This window comes from Electrophorus electricus, chromosome 6 (genome assembly GCF_041902795.1).
Source record: "Electrophorus electricus isolate QZ-2024a chromosome 6, ASM4190279v1, whole genome shotgun sequence".
Taxonomy (NCBI): domain Eukaryota; kingdom Metazoa; phylum Chordata; class Actinopteri; order Gymnotiformes; family Gymnotidae; genus Electrophorus; species Electrophorus electricus.
This window is the reverse complement of record NC_137502.1, coordinates 21,972,782-21,995,361: the sequence shown is the minus strand read 5'-3', so window position 1 is coordinate 21,995,361 and position 22,580 is coordinate 21,972,782. Positions and strand designations below refer to the sequence as shown.

Here is a 22,580-nt window from a genome sequence, read left to right as displayed (position 1 = left end):
TCATGTGTGGATGGGGTACAAGTACAAGTATAGTGGTACAAGTAACTTGTGTTAAAAAATAAAATTGTGTTTAATTGTATGGTCATATATAAACAGAGTCTTATATAAAGAGAATTTGAGGAAGTCTGAAAATATCAGAAACTCTGTAAGGTTTAGAAGCAGTATTTACCTCCTGTAGTATTGTCTGAAATGCTGCTCTGTATGATATCTAATGGGAAAACTTGAACATTATTGACATTATTGCCCCATTAGTATATCCTGCTTTTGAAAGGTGTTATTTTAAACATTTATGGTACATCTGTGTTAATACTTTAAGCAGAGCAGGATCTCTGCATTGATTTTAGCTGCTTCACTCTTTTTACTCTTCAGTCTTTTATGCTCTGATGAGATTTCTCTTATTGTTTTCCTTTTGAGAAAACCAAGGCAAGATTGACAGACATTCTAGAATATTCCTAAAGAATAAAAAGGTCCAGTTCTGCGAAAGAAACTTGTTTCAAACTTGTTTGACAACATTCCAAGGAAGTGTGACTCTGATCTGAAGACGAAAGCATCTTTTGTCTTCGCTGTTGTGATATATGGACTGGCATGTTGCTAATGTTTGTGTAACTAAGCTTTAATGTATTACGTATCACTGTATTATGCTGGATAGGAACGCTGTACAGCTATGCTATTGCAGCTTCTTGTTCAGTGACTTTAAATTCATGACCTAATGTTGTCAATGGACTGTAAATTGATGAGAACAGATAAATTCACAAATACCTAAAATCAGTTTTCACCATGAATACCACTGTGTTGTACTGTTGTATGTGAGTCCCATCACAAAAAACCCAGCTAATCTCCTACAATGAGGACATTAGAGTGTCATGGTGGGGGTGGGGGTGGCACTAGAGAGCCACAGAGTGGGTGGGGACTCTAGAGAGCTGGAGGGGGCTCTCTCCTCTCTGGAAATAAGGTTGGAACCACAAGCTTTGGTTTTCTTTTTAGTTACCTCAAAATATAAAGCATTAACTCATGTTTATTGGCATAAGTTGTATTGCTATGGCAACCCTAGCACGTGTGAGAGTCTGTGTGTTTCTCGTGTGAATACTGTTTACTGCTCAAGTCCTGTTGGGATGGCATTCCACTGAGGGCGAGTTTCCATGCCAACTGACCCCTGTGCGGTCGTTGCCTGCAGGATGGATATGAGCATCAGACGGTTTCAGAACTTTTACTCACTTTTCTGTTTTAACACACTTATTCTGTTTTATTTGTTCTGTATAATCTGTGTGAGAGCTCCTCCCAGACACAAGTCTCCATGTCCTGCTGATTATCATTTGGCATTGTGTCCCTTTTTGTTTCAGAGCTCATTTTCTGAAGTGCAGTTTGGACCAATGAAGTTATATGAAGATCAGCTTCAGGTAATAAGTGGGGGGTTTGGGGTAAGGGGTAGGATTTGCTCTGTGTGCAGGTGTACCTTTGTGTGGTGTGTGTGAGCATGCCTCTATGTGTGTGTGTATATATATATATTACCTTAGGTGTAAGGGTGGGTGGGTGTAAGGGTGTGTGTGGGTGTGAGGATGCGTGTCAGTTGTGCTCCACATATGCCCCCAGTCAACCACAGCAACTGAAATACTCATGGTTTCTATAACAACCAATCCAAACAATAACAGGAATCTTGCCTTAACAAACAATACGTCTTAGTCGAGCAGAGGGAGGAGGAGGAAGAAAGAGAGAGAGAGAGGCAGGGAAAGAGAAAAAGAGACATAAAAGGAGGTAGTGAGAGAGACCAAGGAGGAGAGAGAAAGAAAGAGGGAGATAAAGATATGGAATGTAAGAGTGCAACAATAGTTCCTAAAACTCACATAGGAGATCAGACAGAGCATGGTGAGGGTTAGTATGGTGCAAGTAAAACGAAGACCATGGGTTAGATTCCCACGCGCAGTAGTATATTCATAAATATGCAAGTCATTTTGGGTAAGAGCAACTGCTATAAGGGAGGGAAAGAGAAGAGAAGAGAAGAGAGAGAGAGAGAAAGAGAAAGAAACAAAGGAAGTGGTATGGGCTGTGATGTCACGAGCAATGTGACGTATTTGCACTTTGGCTGGATAAGCCACACACACATATACTGTCATGCTGTGTCATCTGTGTCATGCTGCATGGAGAACAGCACCACTTATTGTGTGTGTATGTGGTTTTTTTTTCCATTATCACTCACTGATGGCATTATTCCCTGGGTAATGTACTGTTGGCTGCTGCTTGGGTGAAACTCTTCCAGACTGAGCTCATACTTAACCCTGAGAAATCTAGTATAGTTCATTCTGGTACTGGGGTTGTCTAGTAAGGTTAAGTCTTCAGTGGAGTGTTATGGGTTATGGTAGGGTATGTTAATAAGTTCTGTAATAAACCATTATAATGTGTTCAGGGTTGTTTAACAGAGATATTTGTACAATTTATATTAGGTGTCTGATCTTTGCTGAGATGAACATGAGATACAATCAGCCACCACTTTATAAGCAACCTACCCCACACCCTACCCTTCACTGACCCTGCACCCCCACTCTCTCACCGCTACTTTGTTTGTGTCATCTTATAAGTATTTGTTATTCCATTTATAAGTATCTGGTACTTTGTTTATAAGAATCTGGTAATCTGTTTATAAGTATCTGGTACTTCAGTTTATAAATATGATCTTATAAAAGTATATGTCTTTGTCAAATGATTGATGGCTCCTTCTTCGCTCCTCTTAGGTAATATTACTGCCAAATGTCTTTAAACACAAACTCAAACACAAACGTTAAATCTTTCAAATAAACAAAATATAATTTGGTTGCAAGCCCACATCTTTTGTTTCATCATAGTTTATTTTAACATGTTCCCAAACAGCCATGCGCTTCCTCGTTTTGCCTTCCCTTGGCCAACATGAACTGAAGCATGATGTCATACTGTGGGATGTCAGGTGCCTGAGCTGAGCCAGAATATATTTCCATATTTTAAAAGTCGAAGGAATAATAGAATACTTCTACAGTCCTAGTACTCTGTTTAGAAGTGTCCAGTACTCTGTTTATAAATGTTCAATACTGTATTTATAGATGCCCAGTACTCATTTACAAGGGTTTTTTCACAATAGTGAGTAAGTGCATGTTCTCGGTGCTGGCTTGCATGGCTAAAAACTTTCTCATAATAGAAATTATTTGCATGTGCTCTTGAATGTGGCTAACATTTTGCAAACCTGCACCCAGAGAAGTGATGTATGGAATTGTGCCGTCGACCCATGGTTCGAATAGAATTTTCCTGTGTGAAAGCAAAGCAGCGATGATGAGCCCTTCCCCCAAATGAGCCCAGAATTAGTCCTGGGTGCAGACTAAAGTATGCAGTACAAGTGTGAAAATGCCCTAAGTGTCCAGTACTCGGTTTATAAGTGTCCCATACTCGGTTTATAAGTCACCGTTACTCGGTTTATAGGTATCCATTACTTGGTTAAGTGTCTGATGACCAAAAGCTAAGAGCAATCCTATCTGACCAAACACACACACACACACACACACACACACACACACACACACACACACACACACACACACAGAGAGATAGTGACCTTGATGAAGAGTTGGTCTGTCCGGTCCTTTGAGTAATCATACTTAGCCACAGCTCGTCTTACTGCTCATGCTGATTTGTAGACTTAGTTGGGGTCTCTTTGTAGTTGTATAGAATTGCTTATATTTCCCTGTGTCATTATGAAGGGATTCATAAAGCTCTTGTTTTAAGGGTTTAGTCAGGAAAGCTGTTTTTACACTGCTAGTTCCTGTTGTACCCATGTTGTCTATGAATGCACACTGATGGATTTTACTTGATGTAGGAAAATGAAGTGAAGTGATTTCCTTTTCCTGCTTTGTTACCTGTCCTCACAGCTGATCCAGAATTCTCGCTGAACTCACACGTGGCGCTAACAATGATGTTAAACTGGGACACCATACCAAAGCAACACAGTCCCACAGCAGCGCTCTCTCTCTCTCTCTCTCTCTCTCACCACCTCTTCCTCTCTTTCTACCCCTCACCCTCTCCCTCTCTCTGTCTCTCTCTCTCTCACACACACACACACACACACACACACACACACACACATACATATATTCTGAATCCTGCCCAAATGGACAGATTGTGTTTCTGGCTCATTGCTCAACACACTGAATGTAAAATGGTTTTGGTTTACGCAGGAACAGTTCTTTAGGAATTCCGCAGGTCATGGTTTGGGTTCTGACCCTCCCTTCAGAACCCGTTCCAGCATGGCCCATGGAGATTTATGAGCAATGATGTATTTATAATGGGCATAATTTCGGGAATCACAATGAAAGCTGTGTGTGTGTGTGTGTGTGTGTGTGTGTGTGTGTGTACGTACGCGTGTGTGTTCATACATTCTATAATAAAAATCTTTGCTGCTTCTGCTAGAGAGATGACAGAATTTTGGTGGTTATTGCAGTTACCGGTTACTGCAGAATTTGGTGGTTATTGTTGAAGTCAGTCAGAAAGTGCTAAAATGTTCTGTCCATTCTGGAGTTTTTTGTGTGTGTGTTCATGTGAGAGAGAGAGAGCGCACATGATCATTGGACTACTGCGAGATGTCTACCTCTGTGTGAGTGACTCATAGCTCTTCCTATTTACACATGAGGAGAGGGAGTGAGGAAGGGAAATATTACAGATTAAAAGTCTCTCTAATAGAGTTTGGACAGAACTCTCTAAAATGGTAAATATGGTTGTGAGATCCATGATGTTCTTCTAGGTTGTCTATGCATATATGAAACTATCAGAACGGTCTTTTAAATAAAGCCGTGCTCTCTGAAATTCTGTACTGAAATTCTTTAATAAGCACACTGTGTGTAGCTAGAGTGCTCTGTATCTGGTTAGTGATGCATATCTCCTTAGAATGCTCTATATCTGGTTTGTGCTCTGAATCTGGACCGTGGGCTCAGTATAACTGGCTGTGGATGCTGAGCTGTGATTGGCTATTGCATGTTGTTGTTTTTTTTCAGGTACTCTTAGTGTTTGCCAGAGAGGACAGCCAGAGCAGCGGGTTTTGCTGGGCGTGTGAGCGGGCGAACTTCAGCTGCAGCCTCGCCCGCACACCCGACGCTGCCCTCGAAAGCTTCCTGGAAAAGCACCATGACCTCATTATTATCGACCACAGACATTCCAGATACTTCGATGCAGAAGCGCTCTGTCGGTATGCCTCTAAACTCCTCTTTTTTATCACTTTGAGTCCCCATTTTCTCTCTCTCTCTCTCTCTCTCTCTCTCTCACGGTCTCTCTCTGTCTTTCTCAATGTATGATGGGTTTCTGTTTTTTTTCTCTATCCATCTGTTTAGTGTACTTTTCTCTGTTTGCATCTACCAGCTTATGAAATTGATCACTCTGTCAGGTGTAGTTCTGCTGTATGTGAGGTTGATGTGTGTATTGGAGTGAGTGAGGGTGAAGGAGAGTGAGGGATCTAGTTTAGTCATTTGCGGTAGAGTGTGGCCACTGTGCTACTTTAAATTCAGCCTCATTCAAAATGCTCTAAGATGTTCTTCTTAAGTTCACTTTTAGATGTTTTCCTAAATACCTGCAGAAATCCTGTCCTAAATGCACCTGAAGTGCTCTCTAAAATACATTTTAAAATCCCTGTCTAAAGAAATCCAAAATAGATTTGTATTACATTATAAGGTACTCTCCTACATACACTCTAAAATGCCCTGTTAAACACATTAAAATGTTCTCCTTACAACCCACTAATATACCCTCCTAAATGTACTTTGAAATGCTTTCCTAAATACACTCTAAATCTGGCTTCACGCTGTTGCAGACAACTGGGTGGAATCTGCAGTTGGCCACCAGAGGGCCCCATTCCCATCACCATAGCTACCAATCACACACACCTGCACAAATTATACACACCTCATCAGCACCATACTATTTAAGACTACCTGAACCTCAATATCATTGTGAAGTATGGCCAACACTCTCAGTGTGTATACCAAGCCGTTCTTTAGTACTTTTGTCTATTTGTCTTTGGACCCAGGGCTGTCGCCTACTGGTTTTTGATCTCTGCTTAGCCCTTCGGTATTGTTTCCTGTCTCTGTCTAACACTGGAGTTTTTGCATGGCTTGTCTGACTTCTGATTTTTTGCCTCTGGCCCTCATCTGTTTCTTCAGTAAAGATTACCCTGAGTATGGATCCGACTACTGTGTCCGAGTCTGTTTCATTACAGAATTCTTCGCCTACTGCGGATCTATCAGGGATGCCCGAGATGTTGCATGCCATCCAGGATCAAGGCAGATGTATCGGTTCGTTTGAGTCCCACCTACAAAGCCTGACCCAAGGTCTTCATAACATGAGTTGCTCTGTCTCATGCCCCCCTGGCTGCCTCCGTCACTACTCTGTCAGAGATTCGAGAAGTCATGAGCTCCCCGTCATGGATCGCTCTCTCAGACAAGGGTGATGGTACACACAAGCCAATGTAAAGGGATCTTTCTCTAGTTTTCATTTTACTTCAATCGTAACCCTGGAGCTTTCCCCACTGACGAATTAAAAATAGCCTTCGTTATATCTCTTCTCACAGGCAGGGCTCTTGCATGGGCTACCGCTGTTTGAAAAACCTGATCTCCTGACATACCATCTTACTCAAATTTTGAAAGACTATTTAAGGAAGCCTTTAATGGTAAAGATGCAGGGGAACAATTGCTCCACATCTGCCAAGGCAAAACCCCAGCAACCAAATATGCTATGGAATTTCGTATGCTTGCCGCTCAAAGCAGGTGTTATGAAAAAGCTCTCAGAACTGTTTATTATCAAGGGATGAGTGACATTTTAAGATCTGAACCGGCATGTAACGATGTCTAGACTACTCTTTCAGTTCTCAGCATGTCCATACTTCTAGATAAACTTGTTCGGGCCAGATGGTCACGCATAAATGCCTCTCCCTCACAGACAGAAGAGACATCTTTTCACAATGACCCAGAGGCAATGGAAGTGGGAAGGTTCCGTTTTGTCTCCTGAATAAAGCAACCAAAGACAATAAGAGGGGCTTTGTTTATATTGTGGTGGCTCTGGTCATTTTCATGATTCCTGTCCAGTGAATCCCAAAATGCAAGCTATGTTGCGGGTGAGTAATGTGTATTCCAAATGCGTCTGATACACCTATCGGTTCCTGTCAAGTTAAAATGGGCCAATTTTTCCCTATCCCTTTTGGCCCTAGTCGACTCTGGAGCAAGCAGGAGTGTGTTAGACTTTGATGTGGCGTGAGCCCTGGAACTCCCCTTAGTCGCTCACGAATCTTCCCTGTATATAAAGGGAATTGACGGTCAACCCCTGGCTACGGAAAGAGTAATGCAAACTACTGTTCCACTCACCATGAATGTGGGACTTTTGCACTCAGTAACTATTTTGTTACTGATAGTGAAATCCAACACTCCCTCTGTATTTCTAGCCTTTATTAACAATATATTTATTGATATGCTTAACAGATGGGTTCTAGTCTACATAGATGACATTTTGACATACTCAAGAACAATGGATGACCACATTTGCCACATATTTCAGGTGCAGCTGCGACTCCTAGACAATCATCTATATGTCCAACTTGAGAAATGCCAGAACCATCATTACAAAATACCATTTTGGTATCAGAGCAGTAACATATTGGCCTTTACCTCTGTCGAGGAGCTCCAAAGCTTCCTTGATTTTGTGAATTTCTACCACTGCTTCATGTGCAACTTTAGTATTGTAGCTGCCCCACTGAGAGTTATTCAGAGGAAAATCACGTAACTTGAAGTGGACACCACCCGCTACCAAAGCCTTCTCCCAACTCAAGGAAAGATTCACTATGGCTTAGTTTCTTTGTCACCCGGATCACAATATCCCCTTTTTTGTTGAGGTGGATGCCTCTGAGACGGGTATCAGAACTGTTTGCAGCGACAAGGTTCTCAAGCTAAGCTCCGCCCTTGTGCATCCCAATCTCGCAAACTCAGTCCTGCTGAACCAAACTACGATGTAGGAAACTGGGAACTGCTAGCTGTGAAAGCCACCTTAGAAGAGTGACAGCACTGGCTGGAACGAACTTGATTCTCATTCCTCATTCTCACAGGTTATTGCAATTTGGTATACATTAAAGTGGCTAAACGACTCAGTCTGTGACGAGCCAGGTGGGCTCTGTTTTTTACTCGTTTTGACGTGGGTCTAAGAACGGAAAAGCAGATGTCTTGTCATGTTTATATGAAGGGGGACAGGGTACATTTCCCCAGAGCCAATATTGGATTTCTACTGTATAGTTGCACCTATCAGATGGAACCTTACTGACACCATAAGACCAGAATAACAGATGGAGCCAACAGATAGCAGAAGAAATCTCATCACAATGACCCAGAGGTGATGGAAGTGGGACGGGTTTCATATCGCCCGATTCCTCATCACAGTACAACACCTAGCAGGCTGCTCGTCACCCAACCCAGGACTCCACCAGTCATGAACTTCATGTCAGATCGTCATCACCAGAATATTGAACTCACCTGTATACTTGATTATTTAAGCCTGTCTCGAATATTAGGACACTGCGAAGTATTGCCTCTAGAGTCCTATGCATACCGAGCATTCTTCTGGATTGTTTTTCTGTGTACCGAACCTTGACTTGGTGTTTCCTGTTTCTGATTTTTGCCTGCCCCTTTTGGATTCTGATGCCTGGATTATTGGATGTTTTTTTTTTTGACATGGACTGTTTTCCCTACTTTCGAGTTACTCCTTTTCTTGTGACTGCTTCCACTACCTGTTGCTACAATAAATCCCTGTTTTTTATCTGCGAGCATCTGATTTTTGCCTGGCCCGAAACAATGAACCCGTTTTATCTCCTGAATAATGCAACCGAAGATGATGAGAAAGGTTTTGTATGTATAGTGGTGTCTTTGGTCATTTCCATGATTCCTGATAGTGGTAGTGAAATCCAATGACAGTCCATTGCGCTGGGGTACACCAGCTGAATGTCCCTAAAACAGAACCTATGTACCCAGCAATGTGTGCCGCACACCTCCCCAAGCTCTGGTATCTATCGCACCCTATGTATCTATCGCACCCTAGTGTTATTAAAGAACTAGTACTGGTGGCCCACGATGCATGAAGACACCAAAACCTTCAGTAATGCTTGTAAGGTATGTGCACAAAACAAAGCCCAGAGACAGTTACAAGCAGGGATACTTGAACTACTACCCATACCCAATCGACCCTGGTCAAATGTTGCTGTAGATTTTAGCACTGACTTACTGTTGGTGGTAGACAGGTTCTCCAAGGCATGTCATGTAATAGCCATGAATAAAATTACCCACAGCCTTAGAAACAGCAGAGACTTTCTTCCAGGAAATATTCAGGGATTTTGGGGTCCCCAAAGACATGGTCTCAGATGGAGGGCCCTCATTCACGTCCCGAGATTGGACTGCCTGCTCTTGCAGTCTTGCAGGTGTCTTTGAGCTTGACTTCGAGCTACCATCCTCAATCAAACGGGCAAGGGGAAGGAATCAGCCAAGAGGTCGAATAACTCCATTGCTCCTATTGCAGTAAAAACCAAGAAGACGGTCAGTTCCTGCCATGAGTGGAATATGCCCAGAACTCCCTTGTGAACACCTCCAGAAGTATAACTCCATTTCAATGTATGCTGGGTTTCCATCCTCCCCTGTTCCCTTGGTCAGGAGAACCATCTGGAGTGCCAACGGTAAATAAATGGATGCGCTACAGTGAGAGCATGTAGGAACAGACACATGTACAGCTGCAACATGCTATCCAGAGACAAAAACAGTATGCCGACTGGCATCGACAGCCTGCATCAGTCTACCAGCCTGGCCAAAAAGTGTGACTCGCCACATGGGACCTGTGCTTAAAGCTACCACCCAGAAAGCTCAGCCCTCACTATATTGGTCCTTTTTTAGATCCTGAAACAGGTTAACCCAGTGTCCTATGCTTTGCAACTGCCCAATATTTACCACATCTCACCTACTTTTCATGTTTCTTCTTGAAGACATCGGCTGGAGATCCCACACCACCTGTTGACTCTCCTTCACCGTTGGACATAGAGGGAAGTCCTGCTTGCCTTATTCGTGCCCTTTTGGGTTCCAGATGCTGGGGTAACAGACTCCAATACCTCGTGGACTGAGAGGATTATGACCCTGAGGAACACTCCTGGGTTGTAGCCTTGGATATCCTGGATCCATCTCTCATTAGGGATTTTTGATGTTTCCTCTGCATTTGAGATTTATTTTGGCAAAACAAAGTTGCATATGGATGATGAAAGAAATTGCAAGAGGTTATCACCCAACAGTCTTCATCATGAAGTCTGACTTTCATCACAAGTGAGATCACACAGCCTTTCATGTAATCTGGTCATCTTTCAGCTGCAATGGTATAAGACCATTGGAATTGCCCAGTGTAAAGCCATCTAAAAATGCCTACTCATACTTCAAAATGCCCTCATCAATACCCACCAAAATATACTTCTAAATGCACTCTGAAACACTCTCTTAAATACATTCTAATGTAATGTATGTCCCCACTAAAATACAATAAAATATAAAATATAAATAAAATATAATAAAATAAAATATAAAATAAAAAGTTAATTTGTGTAGTACTTCTGCTTATACAGGTGAATATACCACATTTTGGCAGCATCTAGAAGTTGTACGACTTCACTATTGGCATTTACCATGGCAATGGAAGTGATGATTGCTGTTTCCAAGTGGGTTGTTGGTGGAGAGAGGTATCAGGATGGCACTTCCTCCTAGAGCATACATGATATGACAACACTTACAACTACTCTTCCATGTAGTTGATAGTTGCTTGAGAGGTTATGTGATAATTTTACATGGGCATGGTTAAAGGGTAAACCTTGTAAATCCAGAAGTCTGTCATTGGGTGGAAGCTCATAACAGGCAACTTTTTTTTTTTTTATTAAGAGGGTTAGGGTTATTCTCTCTATATTCGAGAAATTGACAAAAAGCTTAGGTAGATAGTATATGAATAAGGCCATATGGATAAGTGGTTAGGGGTACCTTGTGTATAGTGCGTGTCTTGATATGGAAAAGGAACATTAGAGCTGCCGATGACAGGTTTAGTAGAGGAATTTAAATGTGCCAAGTTAAGTCTCAAGATGACTTTGTTGAGTTCTAAAGGTGTGGCAGTAAAAGCTGCTGCTCAGGTTGTAAAAGTAGGAAGGCAGTGGGAGAGGCAGTCTAGTCAGCTCAGAGAGCTATGGAGCAAGGCGGGTTTAGGCACAGGTGGTCCATGGAAGGCATTGCGATACCACAGAAGAGGCAGATGAGAGCAGAAGATGAAGGTAGGTACTCAAGGAACTCAAGGCAGTGGCCACTCAGGGAAAATGCAAGGAGTCAGTGGCTATAGTGGGATGATGGAGAGAAGCAAAAGATAGGCTTGCAAGTCTTATGGGAGATGGACCCAGGTTGTGTCAGATTTTTAACTGGAGCTACCTATAATGTCCTTCCAGCACTTTGTCAGTGGGTAGATAAAGATATGGGCTGTAGCTATGTGCTGGAATTTAGTACTTTGAGACACATTTTGTCAGGTTGCAGTTTGTCACAGGGACGTTGTACATGGAGGCGTAATCAGGTTCTTACATCGGCATGTATATTGGATAGCAGGTGCATAGAGATTAATTTGCTTTAGGGCTGAAACGATTCCTCGAGAAACTCAAGGACTCGATCACTAAAAATCATCAATGCAAATTCTTTGCTACTAATCTTTTTTTTAATCCATCCACAATATTCCTATGCCTTGTGCCTAGCGTGAACTATGTACAAAACATCCATCAACCCAAAAACAGATTCATTAGCTAAATACTAGGCTCGCTAACAACAATGCGGGAGCATACCAAAACAGTGAGACTGTATTATTTCTACTGTAGAAGGGTGGGAGGATGGGTAACCAGGGAGATCATGAAGCTAGTGGAGGGGAATCATGACATGGATGCTCCGCACATATCTTGAAAAACGTGAAAAATAAAAAGGTCGTGAAAATGTCTTGGATACCTTTTTAATATCAGTTTAAAATGAATACATTTATTTACTTATTTGTTTTTCATTTCAGAAAATGTTTTATTTAAAACCCAGAATGGAATATGGCATTTAAATACACTAAATTAGGTTTCGTTTTGACATGTAATTTATGCAATACACAATCAATTAGTTGTTCATTTTAAGAGACCTGTCTTGTATTCTCTTTTGTATATTTACTATTGCTCTTCAATAAAGCAAAAGTATTTCCTAGCCGATTAATTGATTAATCTATGGCGTAATAGATTATTTTAGTAATTGCGCATTCTATCAATGCAACCCTAATGTAAATAAAGACAAAGTGGTCAGACACAAGTTAGCAGTGGCAGTAGAGGTGATAAAGTGCGAGATTGAAAGTTTGTAGTACATGTAGATGTGGATGTAGGTTACACAGTGTATTACAGTAACGACACTGAGGCCAGACATAGTGTATTCAGATGGTGAGTGAATAGTTTCGTTTATTTTATTGAGGAAGCCTTTGAAAGAAAGATGCTGAAATACACTTGGTTAGATCCAAAGTAGTTGCTAAATCTGCATTCTGGATTACCCCTTGATTTCTAGAAAATGTTAGAAAATCTTTCATTTATGTTTTTTTCTTTCTTTTTTGCTGTTATTATTTTTATCCTGTGTTGTGATGCACTTTAAGCTGCATAATTTTATTTATAAAAAGTACCATATAAATAAAGCTATTGTTATTTTTGCTTGCCCTCAAGTTTACTTGCATTTACTACATAGAAAATGATTTGTTCAAATCTAAAAGTGCAAAGCTTTTTTTTTTTTTTTTTATCCTTGGGTCAGGGATATTTGGCTACATTGACACACCACTGAATACCTGAGAAGTATAGTAATACATATCAATAGTAGGTGTAAAAAAAAAAAATTTAAAAAAAAATAAATAAAATTTTTATATATATATATATATATATATATATATATATATATATAAAAGATATCATAAAGGGATACAATCTTGCTTGTAGGGGTGTGTGTGGGCGTGTATGTTTGTCCACATATGTGTAATGTTTCCTTCACCACCACTCACCACCTCCACCGACTCCAATACCATCCTACACCACCACCACCAATCACTTCCACCAAGTCAATACCTTAATATATGTGAATGTGTGTGTAGATGTATATGTGTGGATATTTGTAAATGTGTGTATGTGTGTGTATATCTGTAAATGTGTATGCTATAATATTTACCTGTTTGTTTTTAGCTCAATCAGAGCACTTGGCTCCTCTCAGAACACTGTTATCGTCGCTGTTGTGAAAAGGTTGGTGTAATATCTCTCTCACACACACACCCACACATGGATGTGTAGTGTTTGTATAGTATGTGTTTGGGTGTACAGTGTTTGTGTATTATTGTTTAAGTGTGTAGTGCTTATATATTATTGGTGTGCGTGTGAAGTGTTTGTATATGTTATTTGTTTGGGTGTGCAGTGTTTGTATATTATTTGTTTGTTTTTGCATCTAGGCCGGATCGTGAAGAAGCCACTGTGATGCCGCTGCTTTCTGCTGGATTTAACAGGGTGAGTGAATGAGTTTGTGTTTGTGCATGTGCATATATTTGAGCATGGACACTTTGCATTAGTTGAATTTTCATTTTGATTTCCCTGCACTTCTCCTGTTTCTACTCTTCTACATGAACATTAAAACTACTGGAGGCTAAAGCTTAACTAGATATAGATGTCCACTAGCTTAGTTGTACTCTGCATGCTTACTACTGTATATTTGGGTGTACAATACACTACATGCTAAGATGTATGCTTAGAGGTATGCTGCGCACCTAGATGTACGCTAAATGTTTAGATGTACAATAAAGACATCTCTGTGTGTAGTATATATCTAAGTATACATATAAGCATGTAGTGTATGCACATGTCAGTGTACATGTACACTTAAGCATGTAGTGTACATTTAATTGTGTAGTGTACTTCTAAGCAGGTTCTTGAGAAGTAGACAAGGCTTTTCGTGAGTGCCATACTGAGTATATATTGAGTATATATATTTAGAACAGCAGGGTCTCTCACTATAATGTGTGTGTGTGTGTGTGTGTGTGTGTGTGTGTTTAGCGTTATGTTGAGAATTCCAACATGATGGCCTGCTACAATGAGCTCATTCAACTCCACCATGGAGAGATCCGCGCTCAGATCAAACTTAGGTGACACACACACACACACACACACACACAAATAAACACACAAAATGAGAACAGTTTATAAACTCGTCATCTTTACTGATTTTGTTTGTTTGTGTGTACTTGTTTTAGAGCCTGTAATGCAATTTTCACAGCACTGGAACAGAGCCAGGATGCCATCGAGATTAGTAATGAAGACCATCTTATACAGGTAAGTACTGCTAATACGCATGCGTGCACACACACATACACACATACACATACACACACACACATACACACACACACACACACACACACACACACACACACACACACACAAACATACAGATATGTATAACTAAAACGTACACACTACCATACAAATATGTACCACTTACACACACAGATAAGTACCATTAACACACACACACATACACTTATACAGATAGGTGCCACTAACACATGCACATGCTTATACAGATATGTACCACTAAAATACACAGACACATGTGTCAATAATACACACATTTGTACAGGTAGCTATTGCTAATACACACACACACAAACACAAAAACAGACTGAAAGTGAAAAGCTTTTAATTTTTTATTTATTATCATTCTTACTTTCTTACATGCTTAGATGTATTTAATGTGTGCATGGAATTTTGATTGTTTATTTCAAATAATTCAATGTAATTGCAGATTGGTATTTGAATATTCATTTGTTGGATAAATCCATGGAGCACTTTTAATGACACCTCACACTAATGCAGCTTCAGTCCATATTGGAGGAGTAGACCAGCTGCTCATTACATGCTCTCAGGAGAAGAAATGTAAACTAAGCAATATTCCATGTGTATGTGATTTAATGATTTTATTAAAAGGTGTAGTTTTACCTGTATACATTTAAAGTTATTTACCTTTTAAAATGAAATACATTTGTGTTTAAAATACATTTAAAACTTATGTTTTAGGGTTGGATTAGGGTTCTTATGTACCTCAGCACTGTTTTAGGGTTGGATTAGGGAAGCTATGTACAACAGCACCATTTTAGGATTGCTCTGTACCATAGCACTGTACTAGGATTGCTGTGTACCATAGGACTGTGTTCAATTACAGACTGCTGAATCAAGAGAGAAGGAGATAAAAAAAAAAAAAAATTATTCTGTGCAACTGAATGTTCATTTCAAGCTTCTAAAGTAGCAAGCTATCCAAAGCAGTTCTGTCAAAAGACTTCTATACACATGTTCGTGTGTGTTTGTGTTTGTTTTTCTGTCAGTATGTCAATCCTGCATATGAGTATGTGATGGGCTATCAACGGGGTGAATTGATGGCGAAGGAGAACATTGAAGTGCCTAAAAGTGAAAAGAACAAACCCGATCTGCTAGAGAACATCAACTCCTGCATTCGCAAAGGAAAGGTAAGGAGGGGTGTGTGTATCTGTGTGTTTTTTAGAGGTGTGGAACTAAAGGCCTACTGTCATAAATTTGCACATCAGTAAAAGTGGTCACCCAGTGTGAGAACACTTCACACAGCATAAAGGTCACTTACTTACACACACCGACATTTTCATCCACTTATAGAGAGAGGAACACATGCACATTGGAAAAGTGTTTGAAACTGGCACTGTGGGGAGGACACATCAAACAGCTTCTGCAAGCCAGCTGCAACCACCAGTACCATCCCACATCACCACAACCACCACTAATATCATGCTGTACCACCAGAAATGCCATCTTGCACCACCACTCTAAAACCCCAGCACCACCATCCTCCTCCTCCAGTATGCCCCTACATCATTATTTACATTTATGGTGTTTAGCTGACACTTTGATCCAAAGTGACTTACAATTATGACTGAGTACAGTTTGAGCAATTGAGGGTTAAGGGCCTTGCTCAGTGGCAACTTGGCAGCAGTGGGGCTTGAACTGGCAACCTTCTGATTACAAGTCAATACCTTAACCATTGCGCTACCACTGCCCACCACACCACCTCCAACACCACCCTTTACCACCACTCACTTCCATGACCAGCATTACCCCACTGCCATACCACCTTCACCATCTCCATTACAACCTGCACCTTCACCACCACTCAGCACCTCCACCAACTCCAATACCATCCTACACCACCACCACTCACCACTTCCACCATGTCCAATACCACCTGCAACATCATCAGTACTCACCACCTCCTCCACCACTAATCACCTCCACCAACTCCAATAACATCCTGCACCACCACCTCCAATACCACCCTGCACCACCACCATTACTCACCAACAGCACTCATCACCATTTTGCAAGTTTGTTCCATGTGGACATTAGTGTGTGTGTGTGTGTGTGTGTGTGTGTGTGTGTGTGTGTGTGTGTGTGTGTGTGTGTTTTCAGGAATGGCAGGGTCTTTATTATGCCAAAAAGAAGAACGGAGACAGTGTCCAGCAAAATGTGAAAATCACACCTGTCCTTGGACAGGGAGGGTAAGTGCAACTTGCTGTTTCTGCCTATTGGTTGTACATACATACTGTGCTCTAACAATTTGACCTGTGATCTTTGTCTTACAGTAAAGTCAGACACTATGTGTCCATTAACAGGCCTTTAAATGACAATAACAAGGTATGAACAATCTCAGAACCAGCCTCATACCTACACTGAAACCAAAATTATGCCGTATACCAAACATACCTGAAAATGTCCCACCAAATGCAGCAGTACGTCTCCACACTGGCCATCCTTCTTAGGAGTACATAGTGCTTTAATGCATGTTTGTGTATTAGTGAGTGGTTACAATTATATTAATACTTCTGGTTTGTGTTTTTGTGTTCTCTGCAGTCTGAACGTTCAAGTGAAAGAGTCCAGGCTGAATCACAGACAGGTATAAAGCTCAGAAAATGTCAATAATTTTTGTCTATTTATGTGCGTCTGTGAAGGTTGTCTTTCTAATAGGTCTAACAGCTGTCTAGTAGCTAGTATGTCAAGATGACTGGACTTGCAGTATGCATTTGGGGGCCGTGTATGTAAGAACAATGTGTTAGTGTGGGGGTGCTAATAGCATGTATGTGTGAAGGTATATTTGCATGTATAATAGCTGTGTGTGTGTGTGTGTGTGTGTGTGTGTGTGTGTGTGTGTGTGTTTGAGGAGCTCACATCTTGTCTCTGCTTCTCTTTACACAGATATTCAGTCCAGCAAGCATAAAGACAGACGGAAAGGATCTCTGGACGTTCGGTCTACCACATCCCGTGGTAGTGATGGTGAGGGGTGGGGAGGTACCAAAAATGGGGGGCATACCAGAGCTGGTAAGGGAGGGGGTACCAGTACTGGTAAAAGGGGGGTGTACGAGTGCTTGTGAAGGAGGGAGGGCTGGTTAAAGTGATGGTAAAGGGGGGTAGTGGTGCAGGGGTTGCACTGATGGTGAGATCAGAGAGAGGGAGAATGTAAGAGAACAAAAATTACTTTATGACTTGATGTGGCATTATTAGTGTGTTTGTTGTGCCTGAACGGTGCCTGTTTGTATGGTGTTATTTGAATTTACAGCATTTGGTAGACACCCTTGTCCAGTGTGACTTGAAGTGCTTTGTAGTCTCTATCAAATGAATATCCTCATATGACAATACAGTCGTGGCCAAAGGTTTTGGTTTTCACAAAGTTTACTGCCTCAGTTTTTTTTAGACCCTTTTGTCAGATGTTTATATGGTAGAGTGAAGTACAATTATAAGCATTTCATAAGTTTGTTTGTTTTTTTGTTTTTACTTTTATTGACAAATACATCCAGTTTAAGCAAAAATGTAATATTTACAGTGTTGACCCTTCTTTTTTAAGACTTCTGCAATTGGCCTTGGTATGCTGGATATCAGCTTCTGGGCAAAATCTTGACTGATGGCAACCCATTCTTGCCTGATCAGTGCTTGGAGTTGATCACAGTTTCTGTGTTTGTTTGCCCACCTTCTTTTTGAGGATTGACGCAGGTTCTCTATTGGATTGAGATCTGGGGAGCTTCCTGGCCATGTACCCAAAATTTCAAAGTTTTGTTCACCAAGCCACTTGGTTATCACGTTTGCCTTGTAACATTGTGCTCTGTGATGCTGGAAAAAGCATCACCAAATTGCTCCTGGATCAATGGGAGAAGTTGCGCTTGGAGGATGTTTTGATACCATTCCTTATTCATGGCAGTGTTCTTAAGCAATATTTTGAGCAAACCCACTGCCTTGGATGAGAAACAACCCCGCACATGGAACGGTATCAGGATGCCTCACTGTTGGCATGACGCAGGACTCATGGTAGCGCTCCCTTTTAAACTCTTCTGTCTTTGTCCAGATGTCCAAAACAGTCTGAAGGGGGCTTCATCAGAGAAATTAACTTTACCCGAGTCCTCTGCAGTCCAATCCCTATGCTTCCTGCAGAATGTCAGTCTGTCCTTGATGTTTTTCTCAGAGAGAAGTGGCTTCTTTGCTGCCCTTCTTGACACCTATCTATCCTCCAAAAGCCTTCGCCTCACTGTGCACATGCACTCACACCTGCCTTCTGCCATTCCTGAGCAAGCTCTGCACTGGTGGTGACCTGATCCCATAGCTGCATCCTCTTTAGGAGATGGTCCTGGTGCTTGCTTGACCTTCTTGGGTGCCCTGAAGCCTTATTCACTGCAATTGAACCTCTCTCCTTGAAGTTCTTGATGATTTGATAAATGGTTGATCAGCTGCCTTGTCCTTGTTAACACTTTCTCCTGAGCTAACGAGAAGATCTCTGGCTGGAATACAGTAATATTTGTGGTTAAGTTCATTTTCATGGCAGGGAACTCTTCACAATGTAGAGTTAATGCAAAGTGACAGCATAAAATCTGAAGCAGCAAACTATGTGAAAACCAAAATTTGTGCTAGTCTTAAAACTTTTGGACACGGCTGTAGATCAGTGTTAAGAATACTATCAGACTAAATCCGTGGCTAGAGTGGAAAAGAAGACAGTAAAATAATTTTAAGTGCATATTTTAGTGCTTACTGAGGTGAGTCTTCAGTCTACATTTGAAGACAGCTGGTGTCTCAGCTGTACGGACAGCCAAGGGATGTTCATTCCACCACCTGGGTGCCAAAACGGAGAAGAGTCTTGATGCATGTCTTCTTTGTGTCTTGAGCAGTGGTGTGCAGTCAAACCTTTGAACCCTTGAAGGGGTAACACAAAAAGTGTTACCCTTAAAGGGGTAACAAAAAGTGGACAGAAAAAATGTAATAATTTCATAAACGTAGAGAAAAAAATCACCTCATGCGTATAGGCTATTTTAACCAATTATATTAACCAAAATTGACTGACCAATGAAGTAAACGGACCAATGAAGCTGATTATTTTCACTAGGGGGGCTGGCCTATAGTTGCCTGACCCTTCTCAGCATTTTGAAGAAGGGACTATAGCATTATTAGTAAAATGTCACTGTCTATGTGCAAGTTAGCTTACCCAGCTACCATTCAATGAAAATTTCACAATAATTCAGCATGGCCAGTGAAGCAACTCCATCTATAAATTTTACAGAAGTACTTTCTGTAAGATGAACTTGGAGAGGTATGCCTGGCTAATAACTAGCCTGCACCATACACTCAACTTTTGTCAAGATGCATTTTGAGGACTACTGAGCTGTATTTTGGAATCCAAAGAATAATTGGTGAAAAAATGATAATGGGTTATCCAGAATCACCCCAAGGTTTTTGTGCCTTGTCAGTTGGAATGATCCAAGTCTCCAGCAAGACCCCAAGGTGTTGACTGGGGAGACATCTATAGAGAATGTGTGATTTGGCAAGACGTGTAATATGGTTACTGTTTTATATGTTATAAGCCACTTGAATGCTAAATGAAAGTCAGAGTAAACTGACAAAGGCTCTTAAGGAGAAAATCAGTTGAGTATCATCAGCATAGAAGTGAGGTGGTATGAGAAATCAAGTGTGGAAATGGCCTCACTAAGAGTGGGTATATAGGGAGAACAGGAGAGGACCATGTGGGATGCCAGTGGAGAAGATCCCCTCCTTGTCACATGGCATGACCGTCCCTCTAGGTATGAAGCAAACCATCACTATTCCAATACTTGTGAGGATGAAAAGAAGGATTTTGTGGTTGACCGTGTTGAATGCTGCTGAGAGATCAGGAAGAATCAGGACCGATGACAGCTTGGCTGATCTGGCAGCATGCAGATTCTCAGTAACAAGTGCAATTTCTGTGGAGTTTGTTGGTTTAAACCTACACTGGTTAGGATCCTGTAGTTCTGCTAAAGAAAGACAGACATCTGATTGTAAACTGAACATTCAATAATTTTACAGGGAAAGGACAGACGTGATACTAGTTGGAAGTTGCAGATTCTTCAGGATGGGTTTGACTCTTGCGGTTTTGTAGGCCCTCTATATTTTTATTAATCATTTTTGATGGAAGTGATGAAGGGGAACAGGTCCTTACAAATAGATTGGATGGCAGTGAAAGGGTGTTCCAAAAGGCAGGTGGTAGGTTTACTGGCCAAGTTGTTGGATTTCTTCTCTGGAAAGTGGAAAAAACATGTTCAGGCAGTATCAGGGCGTGTTGGGTATTGTGACTTAGAAGTAGTGGTAGGAGGAAAGGCTTGAATGATTTTGTTATTCTTATCGCCAGAGCAGGTGGCAAAATCTGTGAGGCAGGATGGTGAAGGTGGAGGGCTAAGAAGAGGTAAAGATGTTATGGAGTTTGTGTGAGTGAGTTCAGATGCTGTCAGCTTTGCCTTGTAGAATGATGTCTTAGCAACAGTCATATCAGAAGAGAACGTTGCTAAAAGAACATGATGGGAGAGAAGATCAATGTCAATATGTAGTTTCTTCCACTTCCGTTCAGCTGCTTTTAATTCTCAGATTGCTGTGAATGTGACTATATTCGTGTGTTTGGGGTGGTTTGATAGTACTGGTGTTTTTCTGTGGCTGTGATTTGTGTGTTACTTTACTGGTATGTTTTGTGTGATTCTTACAGGGAGTTCTCAGAGGAGACACTCCTCCATGGCTAGAATCCACTCTATGACTATAGAAGCTCCCATCACTAAGGTACCTTTTATACCTGCATTTGTGTGTGTGTGTGTGTGTGTGTGTGTGTGTGTGTGTGTGTGTGTGTGTATAATTGTCTGGTATCTGTGTTTACTTAGGCAGGTCTGAATTTGTATGCATGCGTATGTTTGACAGTATATTTATGTAAGCATGTGGGTGTGTGCCTGTCTGTGTGTGTGTGTGTGTGTGTGGGTGTGTGTGCGGGTATGTGTATGCAGGTGATAAATATCATAAACGCCGCCCAAGAGAGCAGTCCCATGCCAGTAGCAGAGGCTCTGGATCGGGTACTGGAAATTCTCAGGACGACAGAGCTCTACTCTCCGCAGCTTGGTACCAAGGATGAGGACCCCCACACCAGTGACCTCGTTGGGGGGCTCATGTCGGTGAGGGACAAACACTTGCCCCACATACAATCATTACAGACACACTCCTTTTCACACACACAGTAGAATTTGAGTTAGTTGTACAGCTTTCTCCTCTTGGGTTCAAGTAAGCAGGTGGTGTTGCAACTGGGGTGGGGGAATGTTTTCATGGTTACTGTGTTTTTCTTCAGTGTTCAAAAATAGATTAACATCTAGAGATTTAGTGTAATAATGTTTGGGTAAGAGTTTTAGGTCTAGAGATCGTGTATGGGGTTATAGCCAGGGTTACAGGGTTGGGGCTACTTGACTACTGTGTGTAGGTAGTCTGATTGAGTTGTTAAAGTACGTGTGTGCATGCTTGTATGTAATAGCTGAAAATAGCCTGTGTGTACAGAAGCATTGGTACCCTCAGACAGTGAGGTCAGATATGAGCTATTACTTCTTCCTCTCTCCCCCTTCTTTCTTTCTCTCACACACTCTCTCTCTCTCACACACACACACACACACACACACATGTTATCTCTCTCTCTCACCAACTATACACACATGCACACACACAAACACATTCACAATATTAAAAAAAAAGTTGATTTAAAACACAAATCAGGAGCACACATATCAGTGGCTGATGAGACAAACAGCAGTGCATATTATCAACAGAGTCATCATGTGTTTGGATGTGTGGTCTGTCTTATATAGGATGGGCTGCGCAGATTATCAGGAAACGAGTACATCTTCTCAACAAAACGTAAGTGTTCTCCTAAGGATCACATTATCATTGTGAACTTTCAGGTGCTGCCTCCATTTCAGCATTTGATTGTGGATGGCATCTATAATCTGCCTGCATATAACCTAAATATCTGGGGAAAAACACCCCGTTCTGGATGTGAGTGAGGTAACATTGGCACTCCCAGCTGGAATCAGCACATCTTTTGCTGTAATCAAACCTGAACAATGTACACTTATAGACATTAATCTAACTTTAGCTTTTATAGTGACCA

The 22,580-nt window shown here is 41.3% G+C and overlaps 1 protein-coding gene across 9 annotated transcripts in view; it reads left to right on the top strand.

The window, feature by feature from the left end:
* The window catches only part of pde8a (phosphodiesterase 8A), a 48,125-nt gene that overhangs the window by 15,625 nt on the left and 9,920 nt on the right, over positions 1-22,580 (top strand). For 8 of the 9 annotated variants that reach the window (XM_081715952.1, XM_081715954.1, XM_027009884.3 and 5 more), the window contains 14 exons: positions 1,341-1,397; positions 5,007-5,197; positions 13,277-13,333; positions 13,537-13,591; positions 14,135-14,223; positions 14,332-14,410; positions 15,460-15,600; positions 16,571-16,659; positions 16,744-16,795; positions 17,012-17,054; positions 17,354-17,431; positions 21,147-21,217; positions 21,436-21,600; positions 22,279-22,327. In XM_081715952.1, the coding sequence (XP_081572078.1) occupies positions 1,341-1,397; positions 5,007-5,197; positions 13,277-13,333; positions 13,537-13,591; positions 14,135-14,223; positions 14,332-14,410; positions 15,460-15,600; positions 16,571-16,659; positions 16,744-16,795; positions 17,012-17,054; positions 17,354-17,431; positions 21,147-21,217; positions 21,436-21,600; positions 22,279-22,327 (1,216 nt within the window). Of the gene's footprint in view, positions 1-938; positions 1,196-1,340; positions 1,398-5,006; positions 5,198-13,276; positions 13,334-13,536; positions 13,592-14,134; positions 14,224-14,331; positions 14,411-15,459; positions 15,601-16,570; positions 16,660-16,743; positions 16,796-17,011; positions 17,055-17,353; positions 17,432-21,146; positions 21,218-21,435; positions 21,601-22,278; positions 22,328-22,580 lie in introns of those variants that run through there. The other variant, XM_081715957.1, reaches the window with a different exon arrangement.